At 44.8% G+C, this 18310-nt stretch overlaps 1 protein-coding gene across 1 annotated transcript in view; it reads left to right on the top strand.

Annotated features, from left to right (window-relative positions):
- THSD7B (thrombospondin type 1 domain containing 7B) overlaps window positions 1–18310 on the top strand; it is a gene marked incomplete at its 5' end in the record, with an annotated part of 754786 nt that overhangs the window by 359108 nt on the left and 377368 nt on the right. Inside the window, one exon of the mRNA XM_079782710.1 lies at window positions 18039–18168. Within this exon, the coding sequence (XP_079638836.1) occupies window positions 18039–18168 (130 nt within the window). The remainder of the gene's footprint in view (window positions 1–18038; window positions 18169–18310) is intronic.

The raw sequence follows: 18310 nt of genomic DNA, 5'->3' as shown, positions 1-18310 counted from the left end.
TAAGAGAAACAAAACCAGTAAGCAACTGTGAGGACTCCAGGACAGAGCAAACCCTTCCTTCTCACCTCACCAAGTACATGCTTCCAAGAAGGAAAAAATACCAAAGATCAAGAGGATCTCACTCATTACATACATGACCATCTGTTCCTCTCAGGACCAATGTAACATGCAGGCCCCAGTGAACCCCAACCAAGGATGGAATCCTCAACCTAGGTGTGTACCCTGACCGTGAATCAAACCCCCAACCTTTGTGGTTGGAAGGGTGGGGGATAAAGCTCCAACCAACTGAGCAACCTGGCCAGTGCAATCCAGCCAATCTTGTCTCCTTTTCTCTTTCTGGAATTTGACCCTGGGCCTTTATACATACTATTAGCTCTGCCTAGACTTCTCTTCCCCTAGATATTATATAGATGACCTGCCAAACTCCTTCATGTTCTTGCTCAAATATTCCCTTCTCATTGAGGCTTTTGAAGTTTAAAATTACAACTCCCTCCCTCCCCTGCCACACACACACACACTCCCTAACTTTCATCCACATTTTCTTGCATGACACTTAATTGCCAAATAAACACTAAATATTTAAACTGTATTTATTTTTAAATATGTTTTTTATTGATTTTAGAGAGAGACAGAGAGAGGAAGGAAGAATGAGAGAGAAACATTGATGAGAGAGAAACAACTATTAACTGCCTCCTGCATGCCCCCTATTAGGGATCAGCCTGCAATCTGGGCAGATACTAGTGACTCGCAATGCATGACCCTCAACTAAATGAGCCACATGGGCCAGGGCTAAAATTTATTTTTTAATTTTCTTTATCCTTTCCTTAGAATGGAAAGCTCATGAGGACAGGACTAATGTTTGTTTGTTTGTTTGTTTGTTTTTCTGTTCTTGTGCCATATTCTCAATTTCTAGAACAGTATCTCCTCCTTACAGGATTTCATTATTCTTTATTCCAGAACAATGCAGAATATCATATAAACAGTTATGTCTTGGGTTTTGTCTTCCAATTAGTGCTGTGGGAATTTTAGCTCCACACATATATTAATTAATAGAGGCATCTGTTTAGGAAATCTCTTGGTGACTTATTTTTTTCTGTTAGTTCTAAAGTGAAAGCCAAGACAGACAGCACTCCCAGTCTTTCTCTAGTTTAGAGCAGAATTTTTTATAGTCCACACACCAAAGACTTGTGAGTGTGCGTGTGTGTGTGTGTGTGTGTGTGTGTGTGTGTGTAGGGGTCTCACTGACCAAACCTTGCCCTATGCTCTGGTTTCAGGCTTTGTTTCTTATTTCCTAATTTATCATAGCTGTTAAAAGTCCAGGTCTCACCACCATCAATAGATAAATTTTCCAAGGGCCAATGATCCAAAATTTTCCCTTAATTTTCTACCTTTTTTGTCATGTGTTTTAAAAATATTTTGAAAGCATTTCAAAGAGACTTGCAAAGGAAACAAAAAGGAAAGGAAAAGAAACCTATAGGACATTTTAACCAATTATAACCCATTTGATAATTGGGACACAAATTGTAACCCAATGGCAGATGGATAATTGAAGTGTTTTAGGATAATTGGTATTCATATTTCAAGGTATGATAGTGCTCCTATGGTTATGTTTTAAATAAGCCCTTATCTTTTATAAATCTATTCTGAAATAGTTACAAATAAAATGATGTGGTAGCTAAATGTTCTTTGAAATAATTCAGTTGTGTGTGAATGAGCAGAGGTATAGATGAAACAAGCTTGCCATGTAATTATTGATAATAATGGGTGGATACATTGAGTTCATTTGATATGTTTGAAAATTTGTTAAGTTAAAAATATATACATTATAAAATGAATTAAAACCAAACTTCTCCAGCATTCTAGTTTCCATGTGCTTCTTCAGACATGTACTCTGCCTCTTGGGTAGAAACTAATGTCTCCAGATTTTCATTCAAGAAAAAATAATTGTAGAAGGTTATATGATCATCTAATCATGGATTCTTTTCATTTATTCAAAAAATAATTTACTATTGTCTACTAGGTTTTATGAACTATAATAAGTCCTATAGATGCTTACTGTTTGGAGGCAGAGAGAGACAAAAGGACAAAGGAGTCCAACCTAGATTTTTGTAGAGACATGGAAGCATGAAAAGAAGGTGGGTTGGAAAGAATTCTTGAAAGACTTGGTCCTCTGCTCAGTCTCCAAGGAAGCATACAGGTTATCTAGATGTAGAGGAAGAGAAAATACACTAAACCAATCCCCCACACTAACCTGTATACCAACTAACCATTTTACATACTTACCAGACACCAAACCCTGAACTACTTTATATTGCTGTGTGTGTGTATGTGTGTGTGTGTGTGTTCTATTTTTTCAAACCCCAACTAATTATTTCTCTTTGAGGCACCAGAAGGTAAGTAATTTTTCCAAGTTCACAGAATCACTCATGTTAAAAAGTCATATTAGTTTATCAACACTAAATCATAAGAGGAATTTTAAAAGCCAGTCACTTTATGTTAATGCTGCAAAACAGTGGGGGCAGCAAGACAAACAGTAACACATGCTACGTGCATAAAATGGATAATTAAGTGTCTTTGTCGACACTGATAAAATTTGTAGTTAAAAATGAAATGGTTTATTTTAATTGACTTGCTTGCACAGTTATTTTTCTTTAACTTGTCTTACCACTATCCCCCCCAATAAAAAATTTAGGTGAGCCAGTTTTTATAGGTGGACACATCCTGGAAAGGGCATTACAAAAAGTTTCAGAAATCAGGATTTATGTGGTTGAGCCATGATGCGTGGTGGAGCATTTAGAATATGGCCATCTCCATACAGCAAATAGCTGGCAACATCCTGTAAGAACAGAGGAGCTGAGGAGCTGAAGTTGCTAACTGCATTTCTGAGTTGTGTCCTCCCTGCTATGACACGTAATCTTGACCTAGAAGCCCTTCTGTCCTCTAGCTGTCAGCTCCGTGCTAGGCATGAATAGCATCCTTTAATGCCAATGAGGATATAAAGCATTCATACATAACACCCACATGGATTATTTAAAAGGATTTTTCTAATATGTAGTTCAGTATCCATGCCTAATAATGATGGTAACATCTTGAGCTTGTACCCTAGGTGACAACCTGTGCCCTCAAAAACCTGCTAATATACAGTGCAATATGGTGTTGCCGTGCGTTTCAGCATCAATGATGATGGAGTGCAGCACATTAGGGAGCCTTGTAGCCGGCAGCCACTAGACATTTCATCTGCTAAAACGAAAAGGGGCCAGGATGGGGGGAAACAAATGCCTGTTATTTCACACACATTGGCAAGAAGAAAAGACAAGTACAACTTGTCATTATAAACTGTGTTGTTAACCCTGGTCGTTTATAGTACACATTTCCAATTATGCCCATTATGATGTACTTAGCTAGAGGGCAGTTTGCATTTTTTAAATGTGTTGAGAGCAGTAATGATTTAGCTGGTGCTCATTTGTTTTCTATTGCTTGGTTAACCATGCTGCATTGTTTTTTTTTCTTGTTTTACATATTGGATGAATAAGAGATGTTAGCTTTAAATGTGCTAAATCAGTGGTCCATTGCCCTGGAGATTGTTAAAACACACCAATGCTTGGGCTTTACCCACCAGAGATACTGATTTAAATGGTTTAGGTTGGGGAGGGTACAATATGAGTCTATAAAAGCCTCCCTTGATATGCTAATATGTAGCTAGGGTTCAGTTCCTCATGGGTCCAGTAGACCTCAAGCTTACTTACCTATGTGTGACTTCACTTGTGATATTTGAGAGAGGAAGGACCAGAGTCAAGACTGTCACAATTTGATAAGGTTAGCTCTTCAAACTGGAGGTGTTTTAAGAGCAGTAGTGGTTGAGGACAGCAAGTAGAGGATATTAGAGGTAGTCTCTAGAAATGAGAACTATTGCATAGATTCAGGGAGTGGGTGGTGCCTACCATAGAGAGAAACTGTTTATTTGCCTGGACTGCCATCCTAGATGGTTTATGCAGATATAAGCATGAGTTATTCCTTCTCAAATCTATGGCAAGGGCTTGTCTATAAAGAATTTTAAGTGGTTAGTGATATATGTATTACCTTTGCAAAATGCTTGAAATCCCATTTAATTAGGCATTCCTAACAGCTGTCCTGTGCGTTAGCTCAACAGAATTACCCACTGAGGACAAGCAAGAAAATGGAAACTCTGAAAGGTTACGTGCATCACCCAAGGTCACGTAGCAATCCTGTATGAGCTGGTATTAGAAATAAGTGCCCTGAAGGCTTGTCTTTTGCCAGAGCCATTGAATTTAGCTTCTGTTGCAAAGTGAATGGTGATTATGAAAATTTAAGAATATAGCATACATTTTTAAGGCAACATTTCAGAATGAAAGAAGTATATGGATATCCTGTAGCCTATTTTGAACATTCCTGGAAGTTTAGCAGAAAATCTTTGCAGTGCTGTTTAATTGCATATGTATATAGATAGAAGTTTGAGTACTTAGATATTTAGGCTGGGCAGGAATTCTGGGGGGAGAAGGCTGCTCTAATGTGTCTGCTCTATATTTAGAACATCCAGAAAAATAGGAAGGAAGTCTATGAAAACTTCCCACTCATAGTTTTTCTAGGGCATTGTATTTTTCACCACTCAAGCCCTTCATTTCTCCTTGAACAGAGAGAACATAGTGGATTGATGGCCTTTGGTTAATAAATAAATAAGTTTATGTCATCATTTTTGAATGCTTATAAAACTATGGAGAACTACATTATTATCCATCCATTAAGTTTCACTTCTGCTTCTGGGAGATTTAATAATGCATGTGTGTGCCTTTCCTTATAACACACAGCACCGGGGTGCATCTCCTACACCCTTACATGTAGCAGACACCTGCTAAATATTTATCAACAGTAACAACCCTGTATGTGGTAAGTGCTTCCCTCTGAGAACTTAGGGTCACAGTCTCTGTTTTTCCAAATTTTAGTGGGAGATAATTGGGGTGATGGTGAGCTTAGTTTGTACCTTTTTTATAAAAGAAATTCAACTCAATATCAATAATAGCTGTGAATAAACTAGAAAGGGGTATTCTTTTGTGCATAATTAGTAGGTAGAGAGAATGTACTTTTTAGGGGATTTAATGTTGGAGAAACACGGGCTACCTAACATCATACTGAGATCTCTGTCTATGGAATTGGCTTAGAAACAGACTTGTTAATGACCATTTGGAATTTTTTGCCAAGTGAAAGTTGTTTACTCTTCACATTCATGCTCTACTTTGAGTAAACACCAGTTCTCTTTAGTTACTTAGTAACTAAAAGCTATGGTAAGGGCTTGCATATAAAGAATTCTGTGATGTTTCTATCAAGAAAACATAAAGGAGCTCCAGTCAATTGCCTTTCCCTTTAATTTTTGATTTAATGATTTATGAGCTAATGTGCTTGGGGCACACAACAGTCTTCTTCAGATGCTTGAACTGCTATCTCAAACAAAAACTCTGGTAAGAAATAAAGGTCCAGTAATCACATTGAATAGATAATTTTAAGACTAGCAGTGCAGTCTACCTTTTCTGCACATTTGAAATGTAACTCAATGCCACAATGAAAAACAAAATGTGCATGTTTCTTGGATTCTCATGGGGTGGTGAGGATTCATATAATCTTCCATACAAACTAAGGCACTTCTGAAAGTGAGTGAATGAGCTATTAATATTTAAGCCAGCATAACAGGTATTAATTAGAACTTCCCTAAGCAAACAGGATGTTTGATCACCCTAATCAATGCTATGAGAAGATGGTTGGTAACAATTGCATGACAATTGTAGTTTAATTTACCAAGGGCCTGGAATTATTTTAAGTCATTTATCGTCCCCTAGATGCTCAGAACATGGACGAGACCCAGTACTCAATGGAAGAGTGGTTTGCTATATTTTTATTTTGATTAGAAACAGCCTCAACTATTAAAGCTTTTCTTCTACTATTTTTAAATCTTTCTTTGCACCTTCTCTCCTGAACTCATAATGTGCTAGAGAAGATTCCTATACCAGGCAGTCTGTACATACTTTACATGCAGTAACATTTAATTCTTACAGCAATCATGTGAAATAGAAACTTTTATTTGAACTGTTCTATAGCCAAGGAAGCTGAGGCTTAGCTAGATAAAAGGGATTACTTGAAGTCTAGCAGATACTAGGGTGGTAAGCTCAACCCCAGAAAGTATTTCATCTGTGGTTGTTTTTATAATATGCAACTTATATATCACTAGAGGCCTGGTGCATGAAATTCATTCACTGCGGGGTGCGAGGGGAGGTGTCCCTCAGCCCAGCCTGCACCCTCTCCAATCTGGGACCCCTTGAGGGATGTCTGACTGCCGGTTTAGGCCCAATCCCTGTCGGGCCTAAACCGGCAGTCAGACATCCCTCTCACAATCCGGGACTGCTGGCTCCCACGTGCTCACCTTCCTGCCTACCTGATTACCCCCTAACTGCCCTCCCCTGCCAGCCTGATCAACACCTAACTGTTCCCCTGCCGGCCCGATTGCCCCCAACTGTCCTTCCCTGCTGGCCTGGTTGCCCCTAACTGCCCTCCCCTGCTGGCCATCTTGTGGTGGCCATCTTTGACCACATGGGGGTGGCCATCTTTGATCACATGGGGGCATTCATCTTTGTGAGGGTGTGAGGGTCAATTTGCATATTACCTTTTTATTATATAGGATTGGTGCCATCCTTTTGCTTCAAGATCAATCAGAGGGGTAATCAGCAGATTTGAGGTTTTGTTTGTTGAATGGTAACCTGGAAGTGTAAGTGGTGCTGAGGAACAGAGTACCAGAGGAGAACCAAGCCTTACAAGACAATTAGCTTGGAAGACTATTGATGCCATGAAGCCAATGAGTCATTGAGATTTATTAGACCTGTGAGTAATGGAGGTATTTGAGAAATAAGGGAAAGGCAAGTGGTCATATTTTAAAAATCTACCATCAGAATTCTGAAGATTGGTGTTGAACTAACTGCCATGAGTTGCTGATAAATACCTATCCTGCCTCTACTTTGTACATATTTTTGCCTTTAGGATCCATCTCCCAGTGTTCATATCCAACACTGTTCTGTAAGCTGTGCTCATGTTCACCATGTTCTACCTGCTTTTCCCGTACTCTCACATTTCAGATCAATTGGAAACTTAGGGAATCAGTGCTTTACTTCAAGTCATTGCTGAATAACCCAGCACCAGGGATCAACACGCATGATTTTTTTGTTCTTGTTAATCCTCCCTCGAGGACATTTTTCCATTGGTTTTTAGGAAGGTTGGAAGAGAGAGAGAAAGACAGAGAGAAATATCTATTGGATGCCTCCTATAGGAGCCCTGACCAGAGCCCAGGCTGGGGAGGAGTCTGCAACCAAGGTATGTGCCTTGACCAGAATTGAACCTGGGACTTTTTGGTCCACAGGCCAATGCTCTATCCACTGAGCCAAAAAAGCTAAGGCAAAATCATGATTATTTAATTCTGTGTGATGTGCCCCAGCTCACCTGGCCATGAATCACCCATAAATACTCTTTCCATGCTGATTTTTCCCACCTTTGCTGCCATCTTTTCAGGAAAGACTGTTGTAGGCCTTCACAGATAATCTATAAATATTCCTCCAGATGTGTATCCCACTCATGTATTTCCTGTTAAATATTGTTTTTGATCTTTAAGTTGCCACCTTTTCTAAATTTATTGCTTTTAACTATAACAACTTACGTATGCCTGCTGACTTAGTAATTATAAAATATGTATAAATCAAGATTGAATTTAGATTAGATGTTTATTAGCCATAATCATGTTGGAACAGTAGTTTATGTTTGTAAACAGGCACTTTAATTTATTGTTATTTTTTCATAGGCCTAATGAGGTTGGTACCATCACTCACTAAGCCCCACAACTCTGTATTTTTATTGACACATAAAGCCTTCTGCAAATAGGGTGTCATTGAAGAATTTATTAGAAAGGACGAGATATCCTTTGGGAATAACAGAGGACCTGCTATGTGGACTCGTCCCTGGAATGTTCCTCTCTTTATCTTACTACTAGGGGCCCGGTGCACGAAATTCGTGCACTGGGGGGGGGGCGTCTCCTCAGCCCAGCCTGTCCCCTCTCACATACTGGGAGCCCTCAGGGGATGTCCTACTGAAGGCTTTTCTTAGCTCCCCATAAGGAGCGGGCCTAAGCCGCAGTCTGGCCTCCCTTTGTGAGAGACAACCAGGCTGATCAGGGAAAGGCACCAGCCCCATCACCACGCTGCTGGAGCCAGTCACCGCAGCCACCAAGGTGTTTTCATCAACACTGACTCCGGTCCCTTCACCAAGAAAAAATGACAACTTTCTTTAGGCATTTTCAAGATGTGTCTTTCATAGGATATGACATTTCTTTCTTTCTTTCTTTTTTTTTTATCCTCACCTGAGTATATGTTTCCATTGATTTTTAGAGAATGTGAAAGAGAAAGGGAAAGACAGAGAGAAATATCAAAGTGAGAGGAATACTTAGATTGCTTGCCTCCTTCCTGAGCCCTGACATGAGCCCCAGCCAGGGAGGAGCCTGCAACTTAGGTACATGCCCTTGATCAGAATCTAACCTGGACTCTGCGGTTGGCAAACCTAGGCATTATCCACTGAGCCAAACCGTGTAGGGCAGGTTATGACATTTCTTAGCCCTCCAGCAGTGGACCTTCGTTTTTTTCTCCAGGAGTGTGGTGGAAAAGCCCTAGATCACCTTCTTGGATTCTTATACCCAAGTTACTAAGAATATTACCAGTGGCATACAGAGAGCTTAGCCAATGAGCGGTCAGAAAAGGTATTTCCTCTGTAGTTCACACCTATCTCCTTTGATCTCTGGCTCCGCCCCTGCCAAGGCCTAAAGCCTCCAACCCTTGTCAGGGGACCCCCAGCTGGCTCGATCACCAGGCTCCGCCCCTGGCCAAGGCCTCAAACCTCTGTTTGAGGCTCGTGCCCTGGGCAGGGACCCCCAGCTGGCTCGATCACCAGGCTCCACCCCCAGCCAAGGCCGCAAGCCTCTGTTTGAGGCTCGTGCCCTGGGCAGGGACCCCCAGCTGGTTCCGATCGCCCGCAGGGGCCCACAGCTGGTACAATCGCGCGGCTCCACCCATGGCCAAGGCCGCAAGCCTCTGGCAGAGGCTTGGGCTCTGGGCAGGGACCCCCAGCTGTCTCCGATCACCCGCAGGGGACCCCAGCTGGCTCTATTGCCTGGCTCCACCCCCAGCCAAGGCTGCAAGCCTCTGGCTGTGGTTGGGCCCTGGGCAGGGACCCCCACCAGGCTCCAATCGCCTGCAGGGACCCCCAGCTGGCTCCGCTCACGGGCTCCACCCCCAGCCAAGGCCTAAAGCCTCTGGCAGAGGCTTGTGCTCTGGGCAGGGACCCCCAGCTGGCTCTATCATCCGGCTCCATCCAAGGCCAAAGCCGCAAGCCTCTGGCCAAGGCTTGGGTTCTGGGCAGGACCCCCAGCTGGCTCTGATCACCCCGCTCCGCCCCCAGACAATGCCGCAAGCCTGTGTTTGAGGCTCGGGCCCTGGGCAGGGACCCCCAGCTGGCTCTATCCCCCGCTCCATCCAAGGCCAAGGCCTCAAGCTTCTGTTTGAGGCTCGGGCTCTGGGCAGGGACCCCCAGCTGTCTCCCATATCGGGGCTCCACCCCCAGCCAAGGCTGCAAGCCTCTGGCTGAGACTCGGGCCCTGGGCAGGGACCCCCAGCTGGCTCCAATAGCCTGCAGGGGACCCCATCTGGCTCTGATCACCTGTGGGGGACCCCCGCTGGCTCCGATCTTCCCCTCTGATCTTCGGCTCCAATATCCCAGTTCCAACAACTGCGCTCTCTGAGGCTGCAGCCATCTTGGTTAGGTGTATTTGCATATTCGCTTTCTGATTGGCTGGTGGGCGTGGCTGGTGGGCGTGGCTTGTGAGTGTAGCAGAGTGATGATTTGCATATTACTGTTTTATTAGATAGGATGAAGCCTCTTTTATGGAAAAAAAAATCATGACTTTTGATGTCTGTTTAGCTGCAGTTTTAATCATAGCTAGGTGACTTTGTGCAAATTTATTTATCTTTTTCTCTCTCTGTTCTATTATTTATAAAACTAGTGGCCCGGTGAATGAAATTTGTGCACATTAAAGGGGAATTAATTAGAGGAAATATTTTAATATTGCTATTTGCCCTTTCTCTATAATAGAAGTGTCAGAGATGAAAGAAAATTAGTAAAATGTATATGAAAATCTCCCTCCTGTTAGAGTCTGGGGCACACCACGGGACACAGAGTCAGGTCCCCGCCCACCCGCGTGTGCCTCAAAATTGTGCAAGACCCAGACCTGACTGGTCCCATCCCATCAAGCTCTTCAAGGTGGGGGGCACAGCCTCAGGTCCCCCGGCTTAGCACCAGGTGAGGGGGCATGGCCTCAGGTCCCCCATTGAGGGCGCAAGGGCATGATGGCCATTTGCTTATTAGCTCTTTATTATATAGGACTAGAGGCCGGGTGCACGAAATTCGTGCACGGGGGTGTGTATCCCTCAGCCCAGCCTGCACCTCTCCAATCTGGGACCCTTCGAGGGATGTCCGACTGCCCGTTTAGGATTGGGCCTAAACGGGCAGTCAGACATCCCTCTCACAATCCAGGACTGCTGGCTCCCAACTGCTTGCCTGCCTGCCTTCCTGATTGCCCTTCACCGCTTCTGCCTGCCAGCCTGATCACCCCCTAACCACTACCCTACCAGCCTGATTGATGCCTAACTGCTCCCTGCCAGTCTGATTGCCCCTAACTGCCCTCCCCTGCAGGCCAGGGTCCCCCCCAACTGTCCTTCCCTGCAGGCCCGGTCACCCCCAACTTCCCTCCCCTGCCGGCCTGGTCACCCCTAACTGCCCTCCCCTGTAGGCTTGATCGCCCCCAACTGCCCTCCCTTGCAGGCCTGGTCCCTCCCAACTGCCCTCTCCTGCTGGCCTGATCACCCACAACTTCGCTCCCTTGCAGGCCTGGTCCCCCCCAACTGCCCTCCCTTGCAGGCTTGATTGCCTCCGACTGCCCTCCCTTGCAGGCCTGTTTCCTCCCAACTGCCCTCCCCTGCTGGCCATCTTGTGGTGGCCATCTTGTGTCCACATGGGGGCAGCCATCTTTGACCACATGGGGAAGCCATCTTGTGTGTTGGAGTGATGGTCAATTTGCATATTACTCTTTTATTAGATAGGATGGGTGTAATAATAATAATAATAATAATAGTAATAATACCAACAACATAAAGTATCCTCTGTAATAAAATGGTAATATGCAAATTAACCATCACTCCGCTACATAAGCCACACCCACCAGCCAAGCCATGCCCACCAGCCAATCAGGGCGAGTATGCAAATTAACCCCAATCCAAGATGGCTACAGCCACAGAGAGCAAGGTTTCCCAGGTAACAGAGTAAGTCAAGCTTTCCATAGCCATTGCAGGCCTAAGCCTCCACTCAAGCTACAAAGTTTCAGTTATAGAAGGTAAACAAATTCAAACAAATGGCGGCAGAATGGAGCTTGAGAGAGCAGGTCAGGGTTGCCGGCGGCAACAGGGGAAGCAAAGCTTTCCGCACACCCTGGCGGGGCTCACCCGCTTAAGGCTACAAAGTTTCAATTGTAGAAGGTGAATTAACTGCCACAGAAAATGACTGCCGCCCCGGAGGGAGCAGCAGGCTTGGCTCCGCTCCAGGCTACAAAGTTTCAATTGTAGAAGGAAAATAAATTCCAGATACTAGGGCCTCCGCTTGGGTCGCCAGGGGGCATGGCCGGCCTGCAAACCACCACAGGCCCCTCGCTCAGGTCGCCCCACACCCCAAGGGAACCCCACCCTGATCTGGGATGCCCTTCAGGGCAAACCAGCTGGCCCCCACCCGTGCACCAGGCCTCTATCCTATCTAATAAAAGAGTAATCTGCAGATTGATCATCACTGCAACACACAATATAGCTGCCCCCATGTGGTCAAAGATCCTGCCCCCATGTGGACACAAGATGGCCACTACAAGATGGCCAGCAGGGGAGGGCAGTTGGGAGGCACCCGGCCTGCAAGGGAGGGCAGTTGAGAGGGACCAAGCCTGCAAGGGAGGGCAGTTGGAGGTGATCAACCCTGCAGGAGAGGGCAGTTAGGGGTGACCAGGCCGGCAGAGGAGAGAAGCTGGGGGCAAACAGGCTGGCAGGGGAGCAGTTAAGCATCAACCAAGCTGGCAGCGGAGTGGTTAGGGGGTGATCAGGCTGGCAGGCAGAAGCGGTTAGGGGCAATCAGGAAGGCAGGCAGGCAAGCAGTTGGGAGCCAGCAGTCCTGGATTGTGAGAGGGATGTCCCAGATTGGAGAGGGTACAGGCTGGGCTGAGGGACAACCCCCCACCGTGCACGAATTTCGTGCACTGGGCTTCTTGTTATACTAATAAAATGATATATATGAAAAATGCTCAGAATTGGATCTGGTATAGATTAAAGTTATAATACCCAGAAACTTCCACTATATTTTACATATATTTGTAATACAAATGCTTTCCACCTGCAAAGCCACTGTCTTCCCCTTCTCAACCTTCACCTTAGTATCTATAGGGCATGAAAATCAATGCAACTATTTTCCCCAAAGTTTGAATTTATTTACTTATAATCCTATATAATAAAGAGGTAATATGCAAATTGACCCTCATGCCCTTGCATCACAAGATGGCTGCCCCACGTTGTCACAAGATGGCCACCCTCACATTGTCACAAGATGGCCACCACAAGATAACCACCCCCATGTTGTCACAAGATGGTTGGCAGGGGAGGGCATTTGGGGCTGACCAGGCCTGCAGGGGAGGGCAGTTGGGGGTGATTGTTCCAGCAGGAGAGGGCAGTTGGGGGCAATCGTGCCAGCAGGGGAGCAGTTAGGTGTCAATTATGCTGACAGCGGACGTGGTTAGGCATCAATCAGGCCAGCAGGGGAGCAGTTAGGGGGCTATAAGGCTGGCAGGGGAGCGGTTAGGAGGCAATCAGGCTGGCAATCCAAAGCAGTTAGGGGCAATCAGGCAGGCAGGCAGGTGAGTTGTTAGGAGCCAGCAGTCCCAGATTGTGAGAGGGATGTCCGATTGGAGTGGGTGCAGGCTGGGCTGAGGGACACCTCCCCCCTCAGTACACAAATTTTGTGCACTGGGCCTCTAGTTAAACTATAAAGCAGAATACCTCTGTGTGCAAATGTGCACTGTGCATGCGTTTGTGTGTACTAATGTGTGTGTGTGTGTGTGTGTGTGTGTGTGGCTGCATTGTGAAGGAAGAGGCACTGGTCATGTTGTCTCTCAATATGAAGTAAAGGCCTCCCTTTATTTTTTCTATCATCTCCAGTCTTTATTTTTTATCTCCAAAGATAACACTTGGATAGAACACACACACACACACACACACACACACACACACACACACACACGTGTAAATCCTAAAGGTAAACAATAGTTTTTAGCATAAGTACAGTATAATTGGAATTAACTGAGTGTGGGGAACTAGACTTTTCCCCATAGGCATAATTACTTAAAAATAGTGTTCCTACCCAAATGAAGATAACTTTAATATTATTTTGCAAGCAATTTTAATTATACTTTTTTTTCTGTACTCCTTACAGGGCCTTAACTACATTTCAGGAGGAACCAATTATAGCACCCCTCTCTGTCAAATACTAGTAGCATCTATCCTTTGATAATATAAGCATTTGCTGTCAAATGGGGCAACTGGAGAAAATTAAATGGATTATTTACAAAGCAGTGGACAGGATGAATGTAAACTGACAGTACTTGCCCTAGAGACAGCCCCAATCCTGAAAGCTGATAGAAGCAGGAGCTGTTAGTAGAACTCAGAGGAAGTGGTGTAGGAGGTGCCACTCCATAGGAACTCTGGCTTTTTATAGGGTGGGAAGCCAACTTGTGGTGATCCAGAGGATGAAATCTGGTGGAATAAATACTCTGATCTTTCTCTCTCCTCTTGCCATCTTTTTTCCTTCCATTGTTTGCCCCATCCCTATTGGCCAAACCAAACTAGAAGCCAATGGATGAGCAGACTCCTTCTATGGTCATCCTTCTTGTTACAGAGCAGGTGAAAGGAGGGCAACCAAAAAAAGGAGCAGATGGCAAAGATTCCATGCATGCCTTAACTGATCAGTTCAAGAGCATGAAATGTACAAATGTGTTAGTCTTCCCTTTTCCCCTTAACCTCATTAAAATGATAGAAAGGAATTTTAGAAGCCCTAATTCCTTGTCAACAAAAAAGAAGAGGACCATCAGTGGATGAGAGATCTAAATTAATTTATGGAAGACTTAGTGGCCAAAGGCTGAAGGACAGAGGAGCTGATGACATCACAGGAAGCCATGACCTAACTGAACAGGAGTGTGGGTGGCAGTAGAGAGGAAGCCGTCTACCCAGGAAGTCTTCTTAGACCATAGGTGGCTGGTCTGATAGAAGGCAGAAGTGAGCAGTGGGACTGAAAAGAAATGGGTTATATAAAGCCTTTAAATAACCAGTAAACACATAGAAATAACGATATAATTATAAAAAAAATTGAACGATGGTGCAAAGTAAATTCTCATCAAGTATAGCAGAAAGTCAATCGATGATGTCTAAAGTTAATAAATAAAAAAGTAATGCCATCAGCATGTTATTTATAGATTTGGAGATAACCACATAAGAAGCAAATAAGAAACAGTTCATAATGTTTGGGGAGGAGGACAGGGAATGGATCAGTCACTTCTCACTATGTCTTTTTGTAGTAATGAGTTTTTAACAGCCATGTGAATAAATAATTTAATAAAGGCTCCTTTTAGTTCCCTTTTCTTTCACTCCACTTAGTTTACTTGGCTTTCTAGGACTTTTCTTCTTAACATGGTTAGGTCCAGTATCTGTCCCAAACCTACAGATTAACTCCATTTTCCCCTATACTCCCCATCTCTCCATTTTTTATAAACCCCTCTTGTGCACACACACAAGCCATACACACATCCGCCTTCTGAATGCAGTTACATGTCTTTCTCTGTAAATCCCATGTCCCTTATATCTCAGTGCCTTTTTCTCAAACTGTTTCTTTAGCTGGAAATGACTTCAGCAATTTTTTTCTTATTCAGACTTCAAGTCCCAGAATAAATTCTGCCTCTTCTATGAGATGTCCCCTTTCCAGAAACATGAAAGATGATGCTTTATTCTGCATTCTCCTAACACTACACCCCAGTCTGACACTTCTTGTTCTACAATGACTCAGACCTAGTTGTGCATTATTGGCCCCTTCTTTTCCTGTTTAGTTGTAAGTTGAAGAATATTGGTATCTTCATACCTAATGTAATATGTTACACATAGTAATTAAAATAGTTGATAACCACTATAACTGTAATTGGCTTTTGTTGCTGTTGTTGATTCAGAAGGCATCTAAAGTTATAAAATGAAATGCTAGAACACATTCAAGTGAACATCAACTGTCTTTTTAGCAGGTTGACTCTAATACTATTCTGCTCCTTAGCAAAACATTGAATTAAACAATATTTTGTCACAATTTTAGTGCCTCTTTCCTAAATCTCAATTACATATATATTGTCTCGGGTGATAAAGGAATAAAAAATCTAATAAACTAATACCCATAAATATGTTACTAATGTAGTTATTTTTATGAGTGTTTGTATTTTACCAAGTAGCCTAGAGCCTGGCCTGTGTGGCTCAGTGGTTGAGAGTCCACCTATGAACCAGGACATCGCTAGTTCGATTCCCGGTCAGGACACATGCCTGGGTGGAGAGCTTGAGCCCCAGTATGGAGCATGCAGGAGGCAGCAAATCAATGATTCTCTCACATCATTGATATTTCTATCTCTCCCTCTCTGAAATTAATATATATATATATATATATATATATATACACATACATATATATACACACACATATATATATATATACATATATATACACATACTAGGGGCCCGGTGCATGAAGATTCATGCAAAGGAGGTGGGTCCCTCAGCCCGACCTGCACCCTCTCCAATCTGGGAGCCCTCTTCAATCTGGGAGTTTCTGTCTGTCTTTGCAATCATATGAGAGAATAGTCTGAGACCCCAACCCAGTTGGGTTTGTTGCTCACAGAATAATAGAGGCATTTTTTTTTTTCTTTGCTTCATTGGTGGAGATTTCCTGGAAGTTTTAGGATATCTTCTTCCCTTTAATTTTTCCTAGACACTCTGATTTTACTTATGTCTCTCACCTTTGCTTTCCCTCCATTTCCCACTGCAACAGTAACTTGCTACAGACTCACTTTGCTCTAGTGTCTAGGAGATCTGTCTGCCACGAGAACTATGAGTCCCAGAATTCCTGGTGCTCCCTGCACTCTGGGTTTTCCCTTCCTGCTCTGTCTCCGTCCCACGGCCTCCCGCTCTGCCAATTCCTCCAAACCGCCAGCTCTCCCTCTCTGCTCTCTGTCTGGTGGCTTGGGAAGTGAAGTTCTCCAAGCCGCTCCACTCTCCACTGGCTCTACTACTCTGCTCTCCGCCCAGCACCTGTGTGTGCAAATTAACCTGCCACGGCGGCGGCGGCAGCGGCGGACTGGCCGGGGCGTGCGGCTGGGTCTTTGACAGCCCCACGCCCCGGCCGGTCCGCCCGCGTGGGCAGCGGCGGCTGCGGCGGCGGCGGCCGGTCCCCCTCGGGCGGCGGCGGTGGCGGCGGCGGCGGGGGACCGGCCGGTGCGTGGGGCTTGATCATTTGCGTAGGAGCGCGAGTGCCTCCCAGCCGGACTGTGGGACTCTGGAGGGGCTGGACTGGGGTACTCTGGCGGGGTTGGACTGGGGGACTCTGGCGGGGCCGAGAACACTGGGCGCCGCCATTTTGTGGCTATGGGCGCCGCCATTTTTGTAGCGGAGTGACGTCTAATTTGCATATTACCCTTTTATTAGATAGGATATATATCCTATCTAATAAAAGAGTAATATGCAAATTGACCATCACTCCAACACACAAGATGGCTGCCCCCATGTGGTCAAAGATGACCACCCCCATGTGGCCACAAGATGGCTGCCACAAGATGGCCAGCAGGGGAGGGCAGTTCTGGGTGATCAGGCCAGTAGGGGAGGGCAGTTGTGGGTGATCAGGCCAGCAGGGGAGGGCAGTTGGGGGGGACCAGGCCTGCAGGGGAGGGCAGTTGGGAATGACCAGACCTGCAGGGGAGAGCAGTTAGGGGCCACCAGGCCTGCAGGGGAGGGCTATTGGGGGCAACCAGGCCTGCAGGGGAAGGCAGTTAGGGGTGACCAGGCCTGCAGAGGAGGGCAGTTGGGGGTGACCAGGCCTGCAGGGGAGGGAAGTTAGGGGTGACCAGGCTGGCAGGGGAGGGAAGTTAGGGGTGATCAGGACTGCAGGGGAGGGTAGTTAGGTGTCAATCAGGCTAGCAGTGGAGTGGTTAGAGGTGATCAGGCTGGCAGGCAGAAGTAGTTAGGGACAATCAGGCAGGCAGGCAGGCGAGCAGTTGGGAGCCAGCAGTCCTGTATTGTGCGAGGGATCCCAGATTGGATAGGGTGCAGTCTAGGCTGAGGGATACCCCCGTGCATGAATTTCATGCACCGGGCCTCTAGTGTGTGTGTGTGTATGTATATATATATATATATATATATATATATATATATATATATATATATATTTTTTTTTTTTAAGAAGTAGCTTAGAGAGAGAAATGCCTTACCCCAGAAAGTGACTTGCTGCTTGGAAAATGCTAGGCCCCTGAGCTGTTGTTTTGAGATGAAAGAGGGTTTCTGTTACCTCTCAGATTATGCCATAGGCAATATGGATTCAGATGAATTTCAAAACCTTAAGCTATGCCTTAGCATATTTGAACACCTAGATTTGAAATCACCAAGTGTGTATTGAGTATTAACTGCTGGTTTTTGCTTTAATTCTCATTTCCCACTACTCTTTCCACGTGTTCTTACTTCACCTCTTTTTTTGTTTGTTTGTTTGTTTCAGTGGCTTTCTAACCCTGGATTTTTCTCTGCATCCACATAAAAGAGCACTCTCATTTTATTTTTCCTTTACCACAGGAAATGCCACAATAAGACAGTCTCGATACAGGATTATCAACCAGGAAGCTGCTAATGGAGGCCAAGAATGTCCAGACACCTTATTTGAAGAGCGAGAGTGTGAAGATGTTTCATTGTGCCCTACATATCGGTAATTAGTTACCTTTTGGAATAATCATTAAACTTCAACATAAATTATGACATTTTCTTAATGGCCCAGTGCACGAAATTCCTGCACAGGTAGTGTCCCTAGGCCTGGCTGGCGATCAGGGCCGATCAGGGCCTTCCAGCTG

Source organism: Cnephaeus nilssonii (genome assembly GCF_951640355.1).
Source record: "Cnephaeus nilssonii genome assembly, chromosome: 10".
Classification (NCBI taxonomy): Eukaryota; Metazoa; Chordata; class Mammalia; order Chiroptera; family Vespertilionidae; genus Cnephaeus; species Cnephaeus nilssonii.
This window is presented reverse-complemented; position numbering and strand designations above follow the sequence as displayed.